Source organism: Mobula hypostoma, chromosome 2 (assembly GCF_963921235.1).
Source record: "Mobula hypostoma chromosome 2, sMobHyp1.1, whole genome shotgun sequence".
Taxonomy (NCBI): domain Eukaryota; kingdom Metazoa; phylum Chordata; class Chondrichthyes; order Myliobatiformes; family Myliobatidae; genus Mobula; species Mobula hypostoma.
This window is the reverse complement of record NC_086098.1, coordinates 190,774,028-190,799,295: the sequence shown is the minus strand read 5'-3', so window position 1 is coordinate 190,799,295 and position 25,268 is coordinate 190,774,028. Positions and strand designations below refer to the sequence as shown.

General features: G+C 40.8%; 1 protein-coding gene across 7 annotated transcripts in view; it reads right to left on the bottom strand.

Annotated features, from left to right (window-relative positions):
- The window catches only part of LOC134342756 (receptor-type tyrosine-protein phosphatase T-like), a 1,640,095-nt gene that overhangs the window by 497,110 nt on the left and 1,117,717 nt on the right, over positions 1-25,268 (bottom strand). For all 7 annotated transcript variants that reach the window (XM_063041291.1, XM_063041286.1, XM_063041287.1 and 4 more), the window contains exon 8: positions 5,043-5,339. In XM_063041291.1, the coding sequence (XP_062897361.1) occupies positions 5,043-5,339 (297 nt within the window). The remainder of the gene's footprint in view (positions 1-5,042; positions 5,340-25,268) is intronic.

Here is a 25,268-nt window from a genome sequence, read left to right as displayed (position 1 = left end):
TTCGGGTCCAGTGATCACGATGCTATTAGTTTCAATAAAATTATGGAGAAGGATAGGTCTGGACCCAGGGTTGAGATTTTTGATTGGAGAAAGGCTAACTTTGAGGAGATGCAAAAGGAATTAGAATGAGTGGATTGGGACAATTTGTTTTATGGGAAGAATATAATAGAGAAATGGAGGTCATTTAAAGGAGAAATTTTGAGAGTACAGGAACTTTATGTTCCTGTTAGGATGAAAGGAATGGTTAAAAGTTTGAGAGAGCCATGGTTTTCCAGGGATATTGGAAACTTGGTTCAGAAAAAGAGAGATATCTACAATAAATACAGGCAGCATGGAGTAAATGAGGTGCTCGAGGAATATAAAGAATTGAAAAAGAATCTTAAGAAAAAAATTAGAAAAGCTAAAAGAAGATACAAGGTTGCTTTGGCAAGTAAGGTGAAAATAAATCGCAAGAGTTTCTACTGTTATATTAACAGCAAAAGGATAGTGAGAGATAAAATTGGTCCCTTAGAGAATCAGAGTGGACAGCTATCTGTGGAGCCAAAAGAGATGGGGGAGATTCTGAACAATTTCTTTTCTTCAGTGTTCACTAAGGAGAAGGATATCGAATTGTGTAAAGATAAGGGAAACAGGCAGGGAAGTTATGGAAACTATGATGATTAAAGAAGAGGAGGTACAGGAACTTTTAAGGAATATAAAGGTGGATAAGTCTCCGGGTCCTGACAGGATATTCCCTAGGACCTTGAGGGAAGTTAGTGTAGAAATAGCAGGGGCTCTGACAGAAATATTTCAAATGTCATTAGAAACGGGAGTTTATTTAGAAACAAGGAGTAGCGTATTGCTCACATTGTTCCATTGCTTAAAAAGAGTTCTAAGACTAAACCTAGCAATTATCAGCCTGTGAGTTTGACGTCAGTGGTGGGTAAATCGATGGAAAGTATTCTTAGAGATGGTATATATAATTATCTGGATAGACAGGGTATGATTAGGAACAGCCAACATGGATTTGTACGTGTACGGTCATGTTTGACAAATCTTATTTAATTTTTTGAAGAGGTTACTAGGAAAGTTGACGAGGGAAAAGCAGTGGATGTTGTCTATATGGACTTCAGTAAGGCCGTTCACAAGGTCCCACATGGAAGGTTGGTTAGTAAGGTTCAATCGTTAGGTAGTAATATTGAAGTAGTAAAATTGATTCAGCAGTGGCTGGATGTGAAACGCCAGAGAGTAGTGGTGGATAACTGTTTGTCAGGTTGGAGGACGGTGACTAATGGTATGCCTCAGGAATCTGTACTGGGTCCAATGTTATTTGTCATATACATTAATGATCCGGATGATGGGGTGGTAAGTTGGATGAGCAAGTATGCAGATGATACTAAGATAGGTGGAATTGTGGATAATGAAGGAGGTTTTCAAAGCTTGCAGAGAGATTTAGGCCAGTTAGAAGAGTGGGCTGAAGGATGGCAGATGGAGTTTAATGCTGATAAATGTGAGGTGCTACATTTTGGTAGGACTAATCAAAATAGGACATACATGGTAAATGGTAGGGCATTGAAGAATGCAGTAGAACAGAGGGATCTAGGAATAATGGTGCATAGTTCCCTGAAGATGGAATCTCAAGTGGGTAGGGTGGTGAAGAAAGTTTTTTGTATGCTGGCCTTTATAAATCAGAGCATTGAGTATAGGAGTTGGGATGTAATGTTGAAATTGTGCAAGGCATTGGTGAGGCCAAATTTGGAGTATTGTTCACAGTTTTGGTCTCCGAATTATAGGAAAGATGTCAACAAATTAGAGAGAGTACAGAGAAGCTTTACTAGAATGTTACCTGGGTTTCATCACCAAAGTTACAGAGAAAGGTTGAACAAGTTGGGAATGTGGAATCTTTGGAATGTGGAAGGTTGAGGGGGGTCTTGATAGAGGTATTTAAAATTATGAGGGGGATAGATAGAGTTAACGTGGATAGGCTTTTTCCATTGAGGGTGGGGGAGATTCAAACAAGAGGATATGAGTTGAGAGTTAAAGGACAAAAGTTTAGGGGTAACATGAGGAGGAACTTCTTTACTCAGAGAGTGGTAGCTGTGTGGAACAAGCTTCCACCAGAAGTAGTTGAGGGAGGTTCGACATTGTCGTTTAAAGTTAAATTGGATGGCTGTATGGACAGGAAAGGAATGGAGGGTTATGGGCTGAGTGCAGGTCGGTGGGACTAGGTGAGATTAAGAGTTCAGCATGGACTAGGAAGGCCGAGATGGCCTGTTTCCGTGCTGTAATTGTTAAATGGTCATATGGTTATAAAAGGACTTAGGAGTCCTTGTGCAGGATTTCTGAAAGCTAAACTTGTAGATTGAGTCAGTGTCAGGAAAGACAATGTTAGCGTTCATTGTTAGCGTTCATTTTGAGAGGACTAGAATATAAAAGCAAGGATGTGATGCTGAGGCTTTATAGGGCATTGGGCAGATCATACCTGGAGTATTGTGAGCAATTTTGAGCCGCTTGTCTAAGAAAAGATGTGCCTCATTGAACAGGGCCCAGAGGAAGTTCACGAGAATGATTCCGGGAATGAAAGGGTAGGGTGAACATTTAAGGAACATTTGACGTCTCTGGGCCTGTACTCACTGAACTTTAGAAAAATAAGGGGGATTTCACTGAAACCTATCGAACATTTAAATACCAGGATGGAACGGATGTGGAGAGGATGTTTCCTATAGTGGGGGAGCCTAGGACCAGAGGGCATAGCCTCAAGATAGAGGAATGTCCATTTAGAATGAGGATATGGAGGAATTTCCTTAGCCAGAGGGTGGTGAACATGATGAATTCATTGCCATGGATTGCTGTGAAGGCCAAATCATCGAGTATAGTTAATGTGGAGATTGATACTTTCTTGATTAGTCAGGTGTCAAAGATTATGAGGAGAAAACAGGAGAATATGGTTCAGTTGGATAATATATCAGCCATGATGGAATGTCAGAACTGGCTCGATAGACAGAATGCCCTAATTTGGCTTCTATGTTTATGTCTTATTACCCCTATAACCATCCTTTTTATTTTAAATTATGCAGTTCTTATACATGGAACTTTACCAAAGGCTTTCTAAAAGTCCAAGTTTGTCATACCCACTCATTTTCTCTTACATATTCAATTAGTTAAATCTTCAAAACACTAAAGTAGGCTTATCAAACATCTTTTCCTTTCAGAAATCCATGCTTACTGTCCAATCTCATTGAAAACTATCACACTATCTCATTCTTTCCAACTTCAAGCAATCTCCCCACCAGGTGGTTTTCATGTATGTAGTTTTCTCCCTTTTTAAATAATGGGATTACATTTGCCATGCACACTGCAGGAACCTATTCAGAACCTGTAGAATTCGGGAAAATGAGAACCAATATACCTTCTATTTCCATAATTGCTGCTTTAGTTCTCGGGGATGAAAATTAATTGGCCTTAGAAATTTATCAACTTTCACTACATTAATTTCTCATGTATTATTTTCTTCCTAATGCTAACTTTCTTTCATTTTTCATTCTCATTTGTGTTAAGTTACTTGTATTGCCTTCAGTGAAGACAGAAACAAAATATTTGTTTAATTGCTCCTCCATTTCTCTGGTCCCTATTACTGTCCTTTCTGACTATAGGAGACCTTCATGACTTTACGTTTTTCCCCACATATTTATTGAACAGATTTAACAGAAAATGTAGAACTAATATAATTACTTCACCCACACCTACATCCATGCCAACGGTCAAATTAATGTCAATGACCCATTTTTCCTCTGTATATTTATACCTCTGCTGTCTGTCACATTAATTCAAATATTTTATTGTATTGCCCATTGGTAAACCATATTGCGAAGATCATATATGTCAAAATATTTCAATTTTTGAATGTCTTTCTCATCAATATTATAATACTTAAAGATTAAATTTACTCGTGATAATTATGTTAGCATCTGGAAGAATTTCACATCAATGCATTATTTTATTGCATTCTCTCCTCATTTATATTTGATAGATTAATAAATCCATTAAAGTAACTGACAAAGGCAATTTTGGAGCATATTTTATATCAGTATTGCTGCCACTGATATTGCAGTGTATTTACCAAAGATGTGACAAAGAAATGGAATTGAGGGTATGAGCATGATTAACAACTCTGCTCATTGAGGGCAAACAAAATTCATCTTTAGCCACAATAGTAAATGAATCAACTTTACAAGGAAGTCCCTACTCTCTAATGGTTCATCCAGGTCAATGAAACTGAACCACAGGACAGAAGTATCAAAGGTGTTTTCTACTCTGACATTTGTTTAGCATTAGAAACTAAAGGTGAATTTCTACCACTCTGACCTCATTTTCTACAACTTTAGAAAACAATTAGAGAGTCAAAAAAAAGCATACTGTTAGGGGGAGCACTAATGGCATTTCGCAGTAAGTTTCTTTTCATAGAGTAGGTTCTTTCTCCCATTTACTGGAGGCAGGGTACAATTTTACTCAGAACTTATTTGAAGATGCTTGGAGGCTTGGAAAAATATGCTTTGAATTTTGGTTGCAAAAGAAACTATGGATTTTATGCTGTGAGAGACTTTAATATGCATAACACACTACTCGTTGAAGGAGGCATGCTGAGTTTAGGTGGGTTGGCCATTATAGAGCTAGCTTGCTGTGTTGAATTATACGGCATCAGTAAAAAGCTCAAAATTTGTCTTATGTCATAATGATCTACCTTTGTTAATAATCTATGGTGCCCTTATAAATGACTGGCAACTGAGCATGCATACTTTATAATGCACATATGCCGATCACATACAATTGAGTCAACGTTTTTTTCCCATCAATCTTTGGAATTCAGATTGAAACCTCTCTCAAACCAGTTCTAAGATATTGACCTTGAATTCTGCATTTCTGACTATTTTACGCTTTTGCCACGGTCCTTTACAGCAGTGGTCAAAGAAGCTTTAAGAAAAAGCTGCCAAGTAATTGCCCCCAGTATCTCTCAAAAGTCCATGTTATGTTGCTGGTAAAAGAAAAATAATTTAGACACTTACCATCCTCTTCAGTTTGTATAACAATTTCATCACTTTCTTTCCTTCCTTCTGGGTTTACCAGTACCAGTCGAAGTTTCACTGTGGTGTATGGATGCAGTCCCCGCAGTGTATAGTGGGATGATGTCTGCATCAGTTCTTCTGCTGTATATTCCCGATGGCCAAGCACATACTGGTACTGAACTGTCAAGTTGTAGCTATGGCAACGAGTGACTGCATACCCAAATGGTTCCCAATGAATAGTCAACTGACGAGATCGGACATCCACAACTTCCACATTCTGAGGTCCATGAACAGGATCTAGGGGAAAAAAAAATACTCTATTATAATTAGAACCATGCAGGCCCTTAACCTGATCTCATAACAGAAAGGTAACATCAAAACTACTTGCTAATCATGTTTCCAAGCACTGAGGGCTGAGATATTAACAACTATAAGAGGAATAGAAGTATTCATCCAATTTAATATGAATTAATTTTTACAACCTTACTTAGGTTGAATAAAAACTTTAATCTTATATAATCTTTAACTAGAAATGGCTGACTATCTTCTTGAAGTTGAGTATTTTGAACAAAGAATTGTCATTATATCTCCAAGGCTGATCTCTCAACTACACTTGTTAGCTGATAGAATCTGCAGTTCTGAATTTTTCCAGGCCAGATGAAAGATCATCAGCTTGAAGCATTATTTCAGTCTTCCAGCATCAGCTATTGCACTGGTTTTCAACTGTGCATTAATCAAACACAAGAACTTTCCACAGAATAAAATATTTGAGTGTCAAATGTCAAACAAAGGAAAGCAAATTTTATCAATAGAAGTACTTCTTACAGACCTGTAAATATGATACAAGCAAATTGAATGCAGTGTTATAGCAATCACTCTACTTTTGACTTTGTAATGGAGGCAAGGTAATTGATAGAGCAGTTGAAGTTAGATTTGGTCAAGGAAATATTCACAAGGAACATCCGCAGCTGGTCCTTGGGTTTGAGGCAGTTGCCCTCCATTAATCACAATGTTATTCAGTTGTGTAAAGTTTGGCTCCTTCCTGTTTTCTCCATGATTCCTACTACACTTTTATTCGTGATACACAGTGTGACATTTATTCAAATAGCCACTTGACAAAATAGGTAGCTATTCTTATTTATTTTATCTCAAATATATCCTGCGGCAATCCAAATTAAGTCACATTAAATTATCTTTTTCTGTTAACGCATTGAGACAGGTGTGATATTTTACCCCTGGGTAGATAAGTGATGACGGAGGATTATCTGTTTCAAAGTATCACTTTTTGGGCTTACATGGGGAAAGATGCTTGGTATCCTATGAATTCCTTTTGAGGACTCCTCCACCCCTCACCCCCATCCCCATTTTGGTGATCACAATCACACAAGATGTGTTTACCAGTAGTCCAGATGAGATGCAAAAAAGGAATTTTCCCTGATTCTCATGTTCTTGCAGAAGTTATTAATAGCAGAGACCGGAAAGAGTCAGAGAAATTGCATTATGAGGACTTACTGATTATCTTTACCTTGTTCCAAAGTAACTTTCCTAACTGTCTTCAGCCTTATGTATTTCTGAGCAAGCCTTGGCTTGGTCTCCAGGGTGGATGTATCGGCATTTACTAATTCCCTTTCCTTCCTATAATGTTACACACTTCCACGGGGAACAAATTGGCACTAATTCCCATGCTCCTTTATAGACAGAATTTTTACTGATGACAATAATGATGGGGGCACTACCAGGGTCACCCATCACTTAAACCGTAACAATCAATATTTCAGAAATGAATATTTACCTATTAGGATGAGGAAACAACAAATTAATCCTTTAAAATGATCCCTGTGGCTATAGCATGACAATAGAGCTAACCATCCATCAGTTACATTGAGAAAATACCACATTTCCCATTAGATCATGATGTCACTCAGTGTAGCAATAACATAATTTATGCTTGCCAGCTTCAATTATACTTTTGCTCGCTGATTTTCTTCTATAATATGTGGAACCTGTAGGGACTGAAACTGCATTCAATATTCATCCAGTTGGAAGGATATGGGTGACTTCAGGTCTCTTACGTTATTCAGCTTAGACTTAGTAGTTAATTAGTGTGTCCAATTGATTCCCAAGGTGCCCCCTGCTTCCTACCTTTGCCATCATCTTGGTCTCTAGGACTGGCAATATAGCTCTAATTAAGAATACCATATGGACAGTTCTATACAATGGGACTGCAGTAACAAAGGAATTCCACAGACATTATAATTTTCTTATTCTTAATGCCTATGAGATGCTGGAAAGTATCTTAAATAAACAAACTCAATTAAAAGGGCCCTACTAACAATATTGAAAACTAACAGATGAATTCATTTCCTCCACATTGTGCAGGTTACAATGAACTATTAAGTACATCACGTATAGAACAATAACTTGATTTAAGATTTACATTAATCAAAACATTTAACATGTCTTTTGCAATATGGTGTAAATTGGTGCTCAATGAAAAATAGCACGTTCAGAGCATTCAGCTTCAGGTAATTTTCTCCATGCTTCTTAAAGCTGGTATTTTTCAATCTGATGTAAAGATTCAGCCATTTCTCTTCACGTCTCTGTATTGCTAGATATTAATTTCAAAAGCATGTGGCATCTGTGATCTGATACCACTTGATCTGCTGCACAAATTTAACTTCACCAGCAGTGGTACTTCCGCTTTCAGCAAAACGTTTCGAACTATTGCCTATCTTCCATGAACACCTTGCTTCGATGTATAATGTTACCACTTATTTCCTTCAGTATGTTGGAGCAGCTGTCAGAGTTTTGAACACAGTCTAACACCTCAAAGTGCACTCATAGTTCTCCACAACTTTATAGTTAAGCTCCATGTTATAAAAAAATATCTGTGGTAGGACAGAAGAGTACAACACACAGTTGTAAATTGCATAGTTTTTTCTCTACTGCTAATGAAAGGCTGGAATTATAGATTGCAATTCACTTTCTTTTTAGGATTACATCATAGTCTGTCGCTCCCTCTTGCTCGCAGTTCCTGAGGGAATGTTTTTGCATTCAAGTGATCTCTCTCTCCCTCGATGCTGTTGGCGGATGATGCCAGAGCAAAGAGTTAATCAACACAGACTGTAGATTTGAACTCTAATTCAGGTTTATGATCTGTTCTAGTTCTGGTCGCTCCCTTCTTGATAATACTTTTGGGCAATTTTTGAATCGGGGTGGCCCGCAGATAACGAACACTGAGCTGAACTGAACTGAAATGTGCCTTTTGATTTTGTGTTTTATAGTCTGTGTTTTCACTCTTTTTTGGGTGCCATTTGTGGGTAGGGGAAGTGGGGGTGGATGTTTGATGTTTTTGCCTTGAAATGGTTGGTTCCATGGTTCTTTGTTTTGTGACTGTCTGTGGGGAAGATGAATTTCAGGGTTGTATACTGTTACGTACCCCGTAACTGGGTTGCCAAACCAGCAGAAATGGATCACTCAGTTGGAGTCTGGAGTACTAGAACTAAGAAAGTTTTATTAAAGAAACAAGCAACACAGTAATCGAAAGGATAATAAATGCAACAGTTCAGTGATGATAAACACATGTGCACAGAATTAAGATAACAGCATCAATCAAGCTCTATCGTTGTCTAGGGGTTAAATGACCAATTTCAAAATGACTCAAAGTTCAGTCCAGTTTGTAGTTCAGTTCGCAGTAATCGTTGCCATGGCGATGGACAAGGTGGGGGAAGAGAGACAGAGATAGAACAGGAACAACTGATCATTCAGAACAGCTTCACTCACAGACCAGCGGGATGGCTCACAAACAGCATTTGGGCGGGTCCTTGGTGATGTCACCTGAGGTCACCGACTGTGACCCCTCCTCCAGATGCGGTCGATCCTCTGCAGTGAACCCGGCACCCAGGCAAGGGCGGACACACACCGGGTTCCCGCTGATCGTACCTTTCCACCCTTGTCGTTGTCTGGCACTTCTCACCCACTCGTGAGAAGCGCACCGCTTCCAGGGTCTCGTTACCTCGGGTGGCGTGTGTCTGTGTCTTAGCGAACCTGTCCCCTTTTTATCCCCCTGCTGGGGTATCGCCTGTCCATCACTTCAAACAGTTCAGGGTTCAAAGGGGGGAGCCGCTCCAGACAGCTCTTCCTCCCACATCCCTTCATTACACATCCCCAGACGCTGCTCCATTGTTCCTTATCTCTCCTTCCCCTGAGGGCAGGTGGCAGACCAACTGCTGATGCCACTGATGCTAGCCCAGGCCAGCAAACATCTTAATTTTATGTGTATTCTCGTAACAATACTCATAGCTGTACATTGAATCTTAGAAAAGTGACACTTAAAAATTTCTGGAATATTATTATTATAAAGATAGATCCGGTCCTCGGGTTGAGGTTCTAAACTGGAAAAAGGCCAAATTTGAAGAAATGAGAAAGGATCTAAAAACACACATAAAAGTTGCTGGTGAACGCAGCAGGCCAGGTAGCATCTCTAGGAAGAGGTACAGTCGATGTTTTGGATATCGGCCCAAAACGACAACTGTACCTCTTCCTAGAGATGCTACCTGGCCTGCTGCATTCACAGCAACTTTTATGTGTGTTGCTTGAAATTCCAGCATCTGCAGATTTCTTCGTGTTTAAGGATCTAAAAAGCATGGATTTGAACAGGTTGTTCTCTGGCAAGGATGTGATTGGTAAGTGGGAGGCCTTCAAAGGAGAAATTTTGAGAGTGCAGAGTTTGAATGTTCCAGTCAGGATTAAAGGCAAAGAGAATAAGAATAAGGAACCTTGGTTCTCAAGGGATATTGAAACTCTGATAAAGAAGAAGAGAGAGATGTATGACATGTATAGGAAACAGCGAGCAAATAAGGTGCTTGAGGAGTATAAAAAGTGCAAAAAAATACTTAAGAAAGAAATCAGGAGGGCTAAAAAAAGACATGAGGTTGCTTTGGCAGTCAAGGTGAAGGATAATTCAAAGAGCTTCCACAGGTATATTAAGAGCAAAAGGATAGTAAGGATAAAATTGGTCCTCTTGAAGATCAGAGTGGTCGGCTATATGCGGAACCAAAGGAAATGGGGGAGATCTTAAATGGGTTTTTTGTGTCTGTGTTTACTAAGGAAACTGGCATGGAGTCTATGGAAATAAGGCAAACCAGTAGTGAGGTCATGGAACCTATACAGATTGAAAAGGAGGAGGTGCTTGCTAGCTTGAGGCAAATCAGAGTAGATAAATCCCCAGGACCTGACAGGATATTCCCTCGGACCTTGAAGGAGATTAGTGTTGAAATTGCAGGGGCCGAGGCAGATATGTTTAAAATGCTGGTATCTACGGGTGAGGTGCTGGAGGATTGGAGGATAGCTCATGTTGTTCCGTTGTTTTAAAAATGCTCTAAAAGTAATCCGGGAAATTATAAGCCGGTAAATTTGACGTCGGTAGTAGGTAAATTATTGGAAGGAGCACTAAGAGAAAGGATCTACTAGTATTTGGATAGACAGGGACTTATTAGGGAGAGTCAATATGGCTTTGTGCGTGGTAGGTCATGTTTAACTGATCTATTAGAGTTTTTGAAGGAGGTTAACAGGAAAGTGGATGAAGGGAAGGGAGTGGATGTTGTCTACATGGACTTCAGTAAGGCCTTTGACAAGGTCCCGCATGGGAGGTTAGTTAGGAAAATTCAGTCGCTAGGTATACATGGAGAGGTGGTCAATTGGATTAGGCATTGGCTCAATGGAAGAAGTCAGAGAGTGGTAGTAGAGGATTGCTTCTCTAAGTGGAGGCCTGTGACTAGTAGTGTGCCACAGGGATCAGTGCTGGGTCCATTGTTATTTGTCATCTATATCAATGATCTGGATGATAATGTGGTAAATTGGATCAGCAAATTTGCTGATGATACAAAGATTGGAGGTGTAGTGGACAGTGAGAAAGGTTTTCAAAGCTTGCAGAGGGATTTGGACCAGCTGGAAAAATGGGCTGAAAAATGGCAGATGAAGTTTAATACTGACAAGTGTGAGGTATTGCACTTTGGAAGGACAAACCAAGGTAGAACATACAGGGTAAATGGTAAGGCACTGAGGAGTGCAGTAGAACAGAGGGATCTGGGAATTTAGATAAAAAAATCCCTAAAAGTGCCATCATAGGTAGATAGGGTCGTAAAGAGAGCTTTTGGTACATTGGCCTTTATAAATCAAAGTATTGAGTATAAGAGTTGGAATGTTATGGTGAGGTTGTATAAGTCATTGGTGAGGCCGAATTTGGAGTATTGTGTGAAGTTTTGGTCACCAAATTACAGGAAGGATATTAATAAGGTTGAAATAGTGCAGAGAAGGTTTACAAGGATGTTGCCAGGACTTGAGAAACAGAGTTACAGAGAAAGGTTGAATAGGTTAGGACTTTATTCCCTGGAGCGTAGAAGAATGAAGGGAGATTTGTTAGAGGTATATAAAATTATGATGGGTATGGATAGAGTAAATGCAAGCAGGCCTTTTCCACTGAGGCTCGGGGAGAAAAAAACAGAGGACATGGGTTAAGGGTGAAGGGGGAAAAGTTTAAAGGCTTCTTCACACAGAGTGGTGGGGGTGTGGAATGAGCTGCCAGATGAAGTGGCAAATGTGGGCTCACTTTTAACATTTAAGAAAAACTTGGACAGGTACATGGATGAGAGGTGTATGGAGGGATATGGTCCAGGTGCAGGTCAGCGGGACTAGGCAGAAAAATGGTTCGGCACAGCCAAGGAGGGCCAAAAGGCCTGTTTCTATGCTGTAACGTTCTATGGTTCTGTGGTTCTAACTATTTGTTAATAAATTCATCGCTTTGATTATTTGGCTAAACTGCTTCTTCTTAAATGTCAAAGCTATTAGCATACACATGGTTATAATATCATTTTTTGAAATATCTTAAAACTGTTGGATAAATATTAACCAAACCCAATACCCATATGTTTCTTCATTTAGTTCTATGCATTGGAAATACTCATTTCAAAATGTATTCTTGTTGAATTGATAACATGATTTTTGAGTTAATTTAGTACTCTGTACAAAATGGGGAAAGAGACTTCCAATATTTGGAATCCTTCATTATTGTCATTCATAACTTTGGAATCCTTCATTATTGTCATTCATGATCTAAACCAGGCATTCCCAACCTTCTTTATGCCATGGACATCTACTATTAACTGAGGGGTTTGTGGTCCTCAAGTTGGAAACCCCTTCTAAATGAAAGCATCTGAGGCCTGACCTCCACTTTTGTAAAGGAGGACGAGGCAGGACATGTACCTAAAAGTATCAAAGGGATGGATGCTGCTGGAGTGGAAATAGATGGATGGTTTGCAAGTAGGAAACCAAAGCTCTTTGGAAAGGAATCTCTGAGGAGGATACAAAGAATTTACAAAGGGATATGACCAGGCGAAGTAAGTCGATAAGGAAGGGACAGGTGAGAATGTTATATTGAACAAAAACCACATGCATTTGGTAGGAAAATGGAAAAACAGAATGCATAATTAGTGTTTGTTGAACGCTGGGATATTGGAGGGAATATAATTTCAGGATGAATTCTTATGATAACTGACAATAAGACAAAATGTATTTTCTTAAGAAAAGAGTATCCAATTTTTTGCTTTTTAAAACATCAAGTTATATCAAAACGAAGATCTACTGATTCTGGAAATCTGAAATTTAAAAAAAAAACAGGAAATGCTGGAAGTACTCTCGGGACAGGCAACATCAGTGGGAGGTCAGCATTTCAGATGAAGGATCATTACTGAATTATAAAGAACTGATACATGAAGAACCTTGGAGAGGTTTAAAGAGGTGTTGCTATGTTGCATTTAAGAAAGTCTACACTTAGCAGTTGTCTAATCAATGTTTATGTAATGATGAAGGGAAAAGAATTGTCTTTGACCATAAAACCACAAGCCATAGGAAGAGAAAGAGGCCATTTGGCCCATGAAGTCTGCTGTTCCATTCAATCACGGCTGATTTATTATTCTATTTTAATCCTATTCTCTTGCCTTCTCCCCATAACCTCCGATATCCATACTAATCAAGAACCTATCAGCCTCCACTTTAAAAATACCCAAGGACTTAGTCTCTGCATCCATCTCCAGCAATGAATTCCTCAAATTCACCACCCTCTGGCTGAAGAATTCCTCCTTATCTCTATTCTAAAGGGACATCCTTTCATTCTAGGCTGTGCCCTCTGTTTGTGAACCTTCCCACTACTGGAAACATATTCTCCTCTTCCACTTTATCTAGGACTTTCAAGGTTTGCCAGGTTTGAGATTCCCCTTCATCCTTCTAAACTGCAGTGAGCACAGGCCCAGAATCATCAAACACATCTTGTTATGTTCTTGGGAACCTCCTCTGGACTCTCTCTAATGCCAGCACATCCTTTCTAAGAGAGGGTGCACAAAATTGCTCCAATATTCCAAATGAGTCCGATGAAAACCTTAAAAATCTTCAGAATTACATGCTTGCATACATGCTTTCTAGTCCTCTTGAAATGAATGCTAAAATTGCTTTAGCCTTCTTTACTACTGATTCACGCTGAAAGTTAAACTTAAGGGAATTCTGCACTAGGAATGGATCTGGTGTTGGGTTTTGAGCCTGTCCAGGTGACTGACTTTTCAGTGAGTGAGCTGTTAGGAAACTGTGACGACAGCTCCTTAAGTTTATAACTATAGATAAGGGTAAGTATGAACCTTATAGGAGAATATTAAATTGGAACAAGGCAAACTATGAGAACATTAGGCAGGAAAAAGGGAGAGTTAATTGAGATCAGCTTTTTTTAGGCATCCATATCTGACATGTGGAAGGTGTTTAAAGACCAACCACACACAGGTATGTTCCAGTCAGAAGAAAGGTAAGAGGAACCTTGGTTGTCAAGGAAGGTGATGAATTTAGTCAAGAAGAAATAGGAAAAATATGTAAATCTTAGGAAGTTAGAACCAAAGAGAGCGCTTGAGGATTATAAAGAAACCAGAAACAAGCAGCTGAGAAGAAGGGAGTGAAGAAATTGGATACAAGAAGTCTTTTTTTTTTAAACACTGCTCGGGGAGAAGGGTCTGCACTGTGCAGGTGCGTGATGTAGCACGCCAAGATTTAAAAACAGACCACCATATACAGCGGGCAGCGGAGTGAGAGGGAGCAGAGTGGGACGGCTTTGTCTCAACAGGCTTCGGCGAGAACAGGCTGAGGCCAGGGTAGGTTCCAGTAAGTTTTTTGTCCGGATTGTTTAGAGTAGAGAGAATGCCAGGCAGGATGTTGGAATGCTCCTCTTGCAAGATGTGGGAAGTTAGGGAGCCCTCCGGTGTCCCTGACAACGACACCTGCAAGAAGTGCATCCAGCTGCAGCTCCAAACAAACCGCGCAACTGGAACAGGAGCTGGATGACCTGCGGATCATTCGGGAGAATGAGGAGATTATAGATGGTAGCTACAGGGAGGTAGTTACGCCAAAGGAGCAGAGCACAGGAAATTGGGTCACTGTCAGGCGAGGGAAGGAGAAAGGGCAGGCAGAGCAGGGTTCCCCTGTGGCCATTCCCCTCAACAACAAGTATACCGCATTGGATACTGTTGGGGGGGATGACTTACCTGGGACAAGCTGCAGCAGCCAGATCTCTGGCACTGAGTCTGGTTCTGCAGTGCAGAAGCGAGTGTGGAAAAAGAGGAGAGCGGTAGTGATAGGGGACTCGATAGTTAGAGGTACAGATAGGAGGTTCTGTGGTCGTGACAGAGAATCCAGGATGATTTGTTGCCTCCCAGGTGCCAGGGTCAAGGATGCCTCTGATCGCTTGCATAACGTTCTCAACTGGGAGGGTGATCAGCCAGATGTCATGGTGCACATCGGTACCAATGACATGGCAAGGAAGAGTGAGGAGGTCCTGGAGAGTGAGTATAGAGAGCTTGGTAGGAAGCTGAAAAGCAGGACCTCCAGGGTGGTAATCTCAGGATTGCTCCCTGTGCTACGTGCCAGTGAGGGTAGGAATAGGATGCTCTGGAGGATGAACAAGTGGCTGAGGAACTGGTGTAGGGGAAAGGGTTTCAAATTTCAGGATCATTGGGGCAGGTGGGACCTATACAAGAGAGACGGGTTACACTTGAACTACAAGGAGACCAATATCCTTTCAGGGAGGTTTGTTGGTGCTATTGGGGAGGCTTTAAACTAGATTTGCAGGGGGATGGGAACCAAAGTGCCAGGGCTGACAGTGGGGCTGGGGTGAAAATAAATGATGTGAAAAGTTCAAGCAAAACCACAAATAGAAAGGTTGTGAGTGGTGGTAAAAATCTTCTGAGGTGTATATATTTCAATGCTAGGAGTATTGCGGGGAAGGCAGACGAGTTGAGTGCGTGGATTGACACATGGAATTATGACATTATAGCAATCAGTGAAACTTGGCTACAGGACGGGCAGGACTGGCAGCTTAATATTCCAGGGTTCCGATGTTTCAGATGTGATAGAGGCAGAGGAATGAAAGGTGGGGGTGGGGGGTGGTAGCATTGCTTGTCAGGGAAAATGTTACAGCAGTGCTCAGGCAGAATAGATTAGAGGGCTTGTCTACTGAGTCCTTATGGATGGAGCTGAGAAACAGGAAAGGTATGGCCACATTATTGGGGTTGTATTATAGACCACCCAATAGTCAGCGAGAATTAGAGGAGCAAATCTGCAGAGAGATAGTAGGCAACTGCAGGAAACATAAAGTTGTGGTGGTAGGGTATTTTAATTTTCCACATATTGATTGGGACTCCCATACTGTCAGGGGTCTAGATGGGTTAGAGTTTGTAAATGTGTTCAGGGAAGTTTTCTAAATCAATATATAGAAGTACCAACTAGAGGGGATGCAATATTACATCTCCTATCAGGAAACGAGTTAGGACAAATGACGGAAGTGTGTGTAGGAGAGCACTTTGGTTCCAGTGATCATAACACCATTAGTTTCAACGTGATCATGGATAAAGATAGATCTGGTCCTAGGGTTGAGGTTCTAAACTGGAAGAAGTCCAAATTTGAAGAAATGAGAAACGATCTAAAAAGCGTGGATTGGGACAGGTTGTTCTCTTGCAAGGATGTGATCGGTAAATGGGAAGCCTTCAAAGGAGAAATTTTGAGAGTGCAGAGCTTGTATGTTCCTGTCAGGATTAAAAGCAAAGTGAACAGGAATAAGGAACCTTGGTTCTCAAGGGATATTGCAACTCTGATAGAGAGAATTGTATGACATGTATAGGAAACAGGGAGTAAATAAGGTGCTTGAGGAGTATAAAAAGTGCAAGAAAATACTTAAGAAGGAAATCAGGAGGGCTAACAGAAGACATGAGGTTGCCTTGGCAGTCAAAGTGAAGGATAATCCAAAGAGCTTTTCCAGGTATATTAAGAGTAAAAGGATTGTAAGGGATAAAATTGGACCTCTTGAAGATCAGGGTGGTCGACAATGGGCAGAATCAAAAGAAATGGGGGAGATCTTAAATAGGTTTTTTCCATCTGTATTTACTAAAGAAACTGGCATGAAGTCTATGGAATTAAAGGAAACAAGTCGTGAGACTATGGAAACTGTACAGATTGAAAAGGAGGAGGTGCTTGCTATCTTGAGGCAAATTAAAGTGGATAAATCCCCAGGATCTGACAGGGTATTCCCTCGGACCTTGAAGGAGACTAGTGTTGAAATTGCAGGGGCCCTGGCAGATATATTTTAAATGTCGGTGTCTACGGGTGAGGTGCCGGAGGATTGAGAATGGCTCATGTTGTTCCGTTGTTTAAAAAAGGATCGAAAAGTAATCTGGGAAATTTTAGGCCAGTAAGTTTGCCGTCGGTAGTGGGTAAGTTATTGGAGGGAGTACTAAGAGACAGAATCTACAAGCATTTGGATAGACAGGGACTTATTAAGGAGAGTCAACATGGCTTTGTGCGTGGTAGGTCATGTTCGACCAATCTATTGGAGTTTTTCGAGGAGGTTACCAGGAAAGTGGATGAAGGGAAGGTAGTGGATGTTGTCTACATGGACTTCAGTAAGGCCTTTGACAAGGTCCCGCATGAAAGGTTAGTTAGAAAAATTCAGTCGCTAGGTATACATGGAGAGGTGGTCAATTGGATTCGACATTGGCTCAATGGAAGAAGCCAAAGAGTGGTAGTGGAGGATTGCTTCTCCGAGTGGAGGCCTGTGACTAGTGGTGTGCCACAGGGATCAGTGCTGGGTCCATTGTTATTTGTCATCTTTATCAATGATCTAGATGATAATGTGGTAAATTGGATCAGCAAATTTGCTGATGATACAAAGATTGGAGGTGTAGTGGACAGTGAGAAAGGTTTTCAAAGCTTGCAGAGGGATTTGGACCAGCTGGAAAAATGGGCTGAAAAATGGCAGATGGAGTTTAATACAGATAAGTGTGAGGTATTGCACCTTGGAAGGACAAACCAAGGTAGAACATACAGGGTAAATGGTAAGGCACTGAGGAGTGCAATAGAACAGAGGGATCTGGGAATACAGATACAAAATTCCCTAAAAGTGCCATCACAGGTAGATAGGGTCGTAAAGAGAGCTTTTGGTACATTGGCCTTTATTAATCAAAATATTGAGTACAAGAGCTGGAATGTTATGATGAGATTGTATAAGGCATTGGTGAGGCCGAATCTAGAGTATTGTGTTCAGTTTTGGTCACCAAATTACAGGAAGGATATTAATAAGGTTGAAAGAGTGCGGAGAAGGTTTACAAGGATGTTACCGGGACTTGAGAAACTCAGTTACAGAGAGAGGTTGAATAGGTTAGGACTTTATTTCCTGGAGCATAGAGAAATGAGGGGAGATTTGACAGAGGTATATAAAATTATGATGGGTATACATAGAGTGAATGCAAGCAGGCTTTTTCCACTGGGGTAAGGGGAGAAAAAAAACAGAGGACATGGGTTAAGGGTGAAGGGGGAAAGGTTTAAAGGGAACATGGGCTGGGGGGAGCTTCTTCACACAGAGAGTGGTGGGAGTATGGAATGAGCTGCCAGACGAGGTGGTAAATGCGGGTTCTTTTTTAACATTTAAGAATAAATTGGACAGATACATGTATGGGAGGTGTACGGAGGGATATGGTCCGTGTGCAGGTCAGTGGGACTAGGCAGAGTTAGGTTCAGCACAGCCAAGAAGGGCCAAAAGGCCTGTTTCTGTGCTGTAGTTTTTCTATGGTTTCTATGGTTTCTAGAAGAACTCAAGAAGGGAATTAATAAAGTCAGGACGGACCATGAAAGATTTTTGGCAAGTTGGATGAAAGAGAATCCCAAGGCATTCAATACACGTATCAGGACCAATAAGATCACTAGGGAGAGGGTAGGACCACTCAACAATAAAGGAGGAAATATTTGTTTGGATGCAGGGTGTGGGTGAGGTCCTTAGTGAGTACTTTATATCAGTATTTACCAAGGAGAAGGACATGGAGGATGGGGAGATCAGTGTCAAGAGTATTAGTATCGTAGGGCATTTTGAATTAAATGAGGAGGTAGTGCTCAGTCTTTAAAGAGCATTAAGGTGTATAAGTCCATAGGGCCTGATGGGAAATACTCCAGGTTATTGACAGAGGCAAGTGAAGCGATTGCTGTGGCCTAAACCAATATCTTTTTGTCTTCTCTAGCCATAAGCGAGGTCCTGCAGGAATGACAAGTAATTAATATTGTTCCATTATTCAAGAATAGAATGAGGGATAATCTTGGAAACTATAGGCTGGTGAGTCACATAGCAATGGTAGGGAAGTTACTGGAGAGAATTTTTTTAGGATTAGCAATTATGAGCGCTTAGAAAACAATGTCCTAGTTAGAGAGAGCTAGCATGGCTTTGAGTGGGCAAAGTCACATCTTACTAATGTCACTGAGTTTTTAAACAAGGGATGAGGGTGATTGATAAAGGTAGAGCTGTGGATATTGTCCACGTAGTCCCTTATGGGAAGCTCACCTGGAAAATTAAGGCGCATAGGATCAATGGTGAAGTGGCCATTTGAATTCAGAACTAGCTTGTCCATGGAGGACAAAGGGTAATGGTCATAGGGGATTATTTCAGCTGGAGGTCTGTGATTAGTGGTATTCCACAGGGATCTGTATTGGGATCTCTGCTGTTTGTGATGTATATAAATGACCTGGATGAAAATGTTCAAGATTCTTTTATTACCAAAAAATGTATAAGCTATACAACCATATAACCATATAACAATTACAGCACGGAAACAGGCCATCTCAGCCCTTCTAGTCCGTGCCGAACTCTTACTCTCTCCTAGTCCCACCGACCTGCACTCAGCCCATAACCCTCCATTCCTTTCCTGTCCATATATCTATCCAATTTAACTTTAAACGACAGCATCGAATCTGCCTCAACCACTTCTGCTGGAAGCTCATTCCACACACCTACCACTCTCTGAGTAAAGAAGTTCCCCCTCATGTTACCCTTAAACTTTTGTCCTTTAACTCTCAACTCATGTCCTCTCGTTTTAATCTTCCCCACTCTCAATGGAAAAAGCCTATCCACGTCAACTCTATCTATCCCCCTCATAATTTTAAACACCTCTATCAAGTCCCCCCTCAACCTTCTACGCTCCAAAGAATAAAGACCTAACTTGTTCAACCTTTCTCTGTAACTTCGGAGATGAAACCCAGGCAACATTTTAGTAAACCTCCTCTGTACTCTCTCTATTTTGTTGACATCTTTCCTATAATTCAGTGACCAGAACTGTATACAATACTCCAAATTTGACCTTACCAATGCCTTATACAATTTCAACATTACGTCCCAACTCCTATACTCAATGCTCTGATTAATAAAGGCCAGCATACTAAAAGCTTTCTTCACCACCCTATCTACATGAGATTCCACCTTCAGGGAACTATGCACCATTATTCCTAGATCCCTCTGTTCTACTGCATTCTTCAATGCCTTACCATTTACCATGTATGTCCTATTTTGATTAGTCCTACCAAAATATAGCACCTCACATTTTTCAGCATTAAGCTCCATCTGCCATCTTTCAGCCCACTCTTCTAATTGTACTAAATCTCTCTGCAAGCTTTGAAAACCTACCTCATCATCTACAACACCACCTATCTTAGTATCATCTGCATACTTACTAATCCAATTTACCACCCATCATCCAGATCATTAATATTATATGACAAACAACATTGGACCCAGTACAGATCCCTGAGGCACACCGTTACACACCGTCCTCCAATCTGACACACAGTTATCCACCACTACTCTCTGGCGTCTCCCATCCAGCCACTGCTGAATCTATTTTACTACTTCCATATTAATGCCTAATGATTGAACCTTCCGAACTAACCTTCCCTGTGGAACCTTGTCAAAGGCCTTACTGAAGTCCATATAGACAACATCCACCGCTTTACCCTTGTCAACTTTCTTAGTAACCTCATCAAAAAATTCAATAAGATTTGTCAAACATGATCTTCCACGCACAAATCCACGTTGACTGTTCCTAATCAGACCCTGTCTATCCAGATAATTATATATACCATCTCTAAGAATACAACCTTGAGATCTGCTTGCTCACGGGTAGCCACAAAGGAAGAAACCTGAAAGAACCCAATTAAAGAAAAAAAAATTAAAAAGACAGACACTCCATGCACAAGAGAAAGAAACAAAAATCATGTAAACAATTGAAGCGAACAACAACAGCATTCTGAACCAAAAATGATGAACAGGTTAGTAAGTTTGGAGAGGTTAGGAAGATTGATGGTGTTATGGATAGAATAGATGACTGGCAAAGAATACAATGGAATATCAATCAGTTACAGATATGGGCGGTAAAATGGCAGATGGAGTTTAACCCAGCCAAATGTGAAGTTTTGCACTTTGATTGGTAAATATAAAGAGACTGTTGATGAGCAAAGGGATCTTGGGGTCTAAGTTGATAGCTCCCTGAAAGTCTCTACACAGGTTGATAGGGTGGTTAATCAGTGGATGTTGTTAACTTGGATTTGCAGAAGGCCTTTGGCAAGGTGTCATACATAAGGCTGCTTAACAAGTTAAGAGCCCATGATATTACAGGAACGATGCTAGCAGGGATAAAGCAGTGGCTAATTGGCAGGAGGCAAAAAGTAGGAATAAAGAGACCCTTTTTTTTTTGGCTGCTGGTGCTGGTGATGTTCCACAGGAGTCTGTGCTGGGACCACTTCGTTTTACATTACATGGCAATGACTTGGATGACGGAATTGATGACTTTGTTGAAAAATTTGCAGGCGATACAAGTTAGTATTTTTGAGGAAGTGGAGAGGTGACAGAAGGACTTAGACAGATTAGGAGAATGGTCAAAGAAATTGCAGATGGAATACAGCGTCAGAAAGTGTATGGTCAGGCACTTTGGTATAAGAAATAAAAGGATAAACTATTTTCTAAATGGAGAGAAAATATGAAAATCTGAGGAGCAAAGGGACTTGGGAGTCATTGTGCAGAGTTCCCTAAAGGTTAACTTGCAGGTTGAGTCTGTGGTGAGGAAGGCAAATACAATGTTGGCATTCATTTCAAGAGGACTAGAATATAAAAACAAGGGCATAATGCCAAGGTTTTATAAAGCACCGATAAGGCCTCACTTGGAGTATTGTGAGCAGTTTTGGGCTCCTTATCTAAGAAAAGATATGCTGACATTGGAGAAGTTTCAAAAGAGGTCCACAGAAATATTCAGGGATTGAAAGGTTTGTCATCTGAGGAGCATTTAATGGCTCTGGGCCTGTACTCACTTGAATTCAAAAGAATGAGGGGGAGTTGACCTAATTGAAACCTATTGAATGTTAACAGATCTCAATAGACTGGATATGGAGAGAATGTTTCCTATGGTGGGAGTGTCTAAGACTAGAAAACACAGCCTCAGAATAGAGGTGTATCTTTTTAGAATGGAGGTGAAGAAGAATTCATTTAGCCAGAGTGGTGAATCTGTGGAATTCGTTGCCACAGGTGGCTGTGGAGGCTAAGTCTTCAGGTATATTTAAGGCAGAGGGTGATAGATTTGTGATTATTCAGGGCATGAAGGAGTATGGGGAGAAGGCAGGACATTGAGGCTGAGAGGGAAAATAGATCAGCTATGATGAAATGGTGGAGCAGACTCAATGAGCCAAATGGCCTAATTCTGCTCCTATGGTTTATGCTCTTAAGAAGGCCTATAATTTGCTTGGCATCACTAGACAAGGCATTGAGTTCAAAAGTCAGGAAGATATGTTGTAACTATATAAAACTCTAATTAGTCTACATCTGGAATACTGCATACAGCTCTGGTCGTCCCATTATAGGAAGGATGTTGAGGCTTTGAAGAGAGTGCAGACGAAGTTTACCAGGATATTGCCTGGATTAGAGCATGTATTATAATGAGAAGTTGGACATACTTCAGATGTTTTCTCTGGAGCGCTGAAGACTGATGGGAAATCTAATAAAGGTTTATAAGATTACGAGAGCTAAAGATGTAGTAGACAGACAGTATCTTTTTCCTAGGGTTGAAATGTCTAAAACTAGAAGGCATGCATTTAAGGTGAGAGGGGGTAATTTCAAAAGAGATGTGAGTTTTTTTTACACTGAGAGTGGTGGGTGGCTGGAATGTGCAGCCGGATGTGGTGCTAGAGGCAGATACATTAGACTTTTAAGAGATATTTAGAAGATGTTTTAAGAGGCCGATGAGCCTGACATCAGTAGTGGGAAGGTTATATTCTAAGGGACCTGATTTATGAGTACTTCGATAGACATGGATTGATTAGGGATAGTCAGCATGGCTTCCTGCATGGTAGGGCTCATGTCTAACCAATCTTATAGAGTTTTTCGAGGAAGTTACCGGAAAAGTTGATGAAGGCAAGGCAGTGGATGTTGTCTACATGGACTCCAGCAAGGCATTTGACAAGGTCTCACATGGGAGGTTGGTCAAGAAGGTTCAGTCACTTGGCATTCAAGATGAGGTAGTAAGTTGGCTCAGACATTGGCTTTGTGGGAGAAGCCAAAGAGTGGTTGTAGACGGTTGTCTCTCTGAGAGTGGATTGAGCTGCCAGCCCAAGTGATGCATGTGAGTTCCATTCAAATGTTTAAGGGAAGTTTAGATTGGTACATGGATGGTAAGGGTATGGAGGGCTATGGTGCTTGTGGTCGATGAGAGTAGGCAGTTTAAATGGCTTGGCATGGAATAGATGGGCTGAAGGGCCTGTTTCTGTGCTGTACTTTTCAATGACTCTAAAGGCAGATGAATGTGGTGGAACTGGAAGAATATGGACATTGTATTGGCAGAGGGTATTAAATTAGTTTGCATTTGATTACTAATTTATTTGGTTCAGCACAGCATTGTGGGATGAAAGGCCTGTTCCTATGCTGTACAGTTCTTTATTCTATAACTCCCTAGTCATTTTCCATCTAGAATTTCCAAATTCACTCCCCATTTAGAAAATAGTCTTCGCCTTTATTCCTTCTACTAAAGTGGATGGCCATACACTTCCCTGCACTATATTCCATCTGCCACATTGCTCATTTACCCATCCTGTCCAAGTCCTTCTGCAGACTCCCTGCTGCCTCAAAACTCCATGACTTTCCATCTATCTTTGTATGATCTGTAAACTTGGCCACGGAGCCAAGTTTGGCTATTTCTTCTGTTTATTAGGTTAGAAAGGACTAAAGCATACAAGCTTAAATTGTCATGCATCTGGGCTAGATGTCCTGAGCTATTTCATTGACAGAGTCTAGTCAGTCTGTGGATGAAGACCCACACTACTGATAATGATTTATTGAACCAATTCAAGGTAAAGCTGGCCCTATTCCTTAAACATTATTAAAATCAGTAATTCTGGATTTTCTCACAGTCCAAATTAACTTTTACATTAATTTTGATCAAGTAAAGCACACACAGAAGACCTTTCCCTCAAATTGGTCAATTTAGTAGATTTAGCATTTTTCTGTAGGTTGTGGGGTGGGGTGATGTTTATTGTGGTAAGACATCTCAATATTGTGTCAAAAACTGGCTGAATCACAGAGTCCTATCCTATCCAAAACTGTTTGCATAGAGGATTAAAAAATTAGGTTCATTAATGAAAGCAATTTGAATATTTGTTAATTGTATAATAATCATACAATTAACTTAAAATGGCAAACAACAGGAATTCTGCAGATGCTGGAAATTCAAGCAACATACATCAAAGTTGCTGGTGAACGCAGCAGGCCAAGCAGCATCTGTAGGAAGAGGTGCAGTCGACGTTTCAGGCCGAGACCCTTCGTCAGGTCTAACTGAAGGAAGAGTGAGTAAGGGATTTGAAAGTTGGAGGGGGAGGGGGAGATCCAAAATGACAGGAGAAGACAGGAGGGGGAGGGATAGAGCCGAGAGCTGGACAGGTGATAGGCAAAAGGGGATACGAGAGGATCATGGGACAGGAGGTCCGGGAAGAAAGACATGGGGGGGAGGGTTGACCCAGAGGATGGGCAAGAGGTATATTCAGAGGGACAGAGGGAGAAAAAGGAGAGTGAGAGAAAGAATGTGTGTATAAAAATGAGTAACAGATGGGGTACGAGGGGGAGGTGGGGCCTTAGCGGAAGTTAGAGAAGTCGATGTTCATGCTATCAGGTTGGAGGCTACCCAGACGGAATATAAGGTGTTGTTCCTCCAACCTCAGTGTGGCTTCATCTTTACAGTAGAGGAGGCCGTGGATAGACATGTCAGAATGGGAATGGGATGTGGAATTAAAATGTGTGGCCACTGGGAGATCCTGCTTTCTCTGGCGGACAGAGCGTAGATGTTCAGCAAAGCGGTCTCCCAGTCTGCGTCGGGTCTCGCCAATATATAAAAGGCCACACTGGGAGCACCGGATGCAGTATATCACCCCAGTCGACTCACAGGTGAAGTGATGCCTCACCTGGAAGGACTGTTTGGGGCCCTGAATGGTGGTAAGGGAGGAAGTGTAACTTAAAATGGCAAATAGCTTCCAAACAATTAATTGTTTACTCCATTCACTTATTCCATGCCTTCAAATCAGATTAATATGTTGGAACCAGGATCCAAATCAGCTTAGGTCAGATTTTGAAGCAACCTGGAATGACATTTTAAATACTGTTTTAGTCACTTTTTTGAATTGGGAACATTTCTGATCGATCTAGAGCTTATTAAGCAGCTCAATGCTGAGAGACAATGAACAGACAGCATATGTACACTTTGACAGTGAAAGATTCCCTGTTGAGTCCTGTAGTAGGAGAAGGATCCCAATGGAAATATTTCAGTAAGAGGTCCATCTGTCCAAAGTAAGATT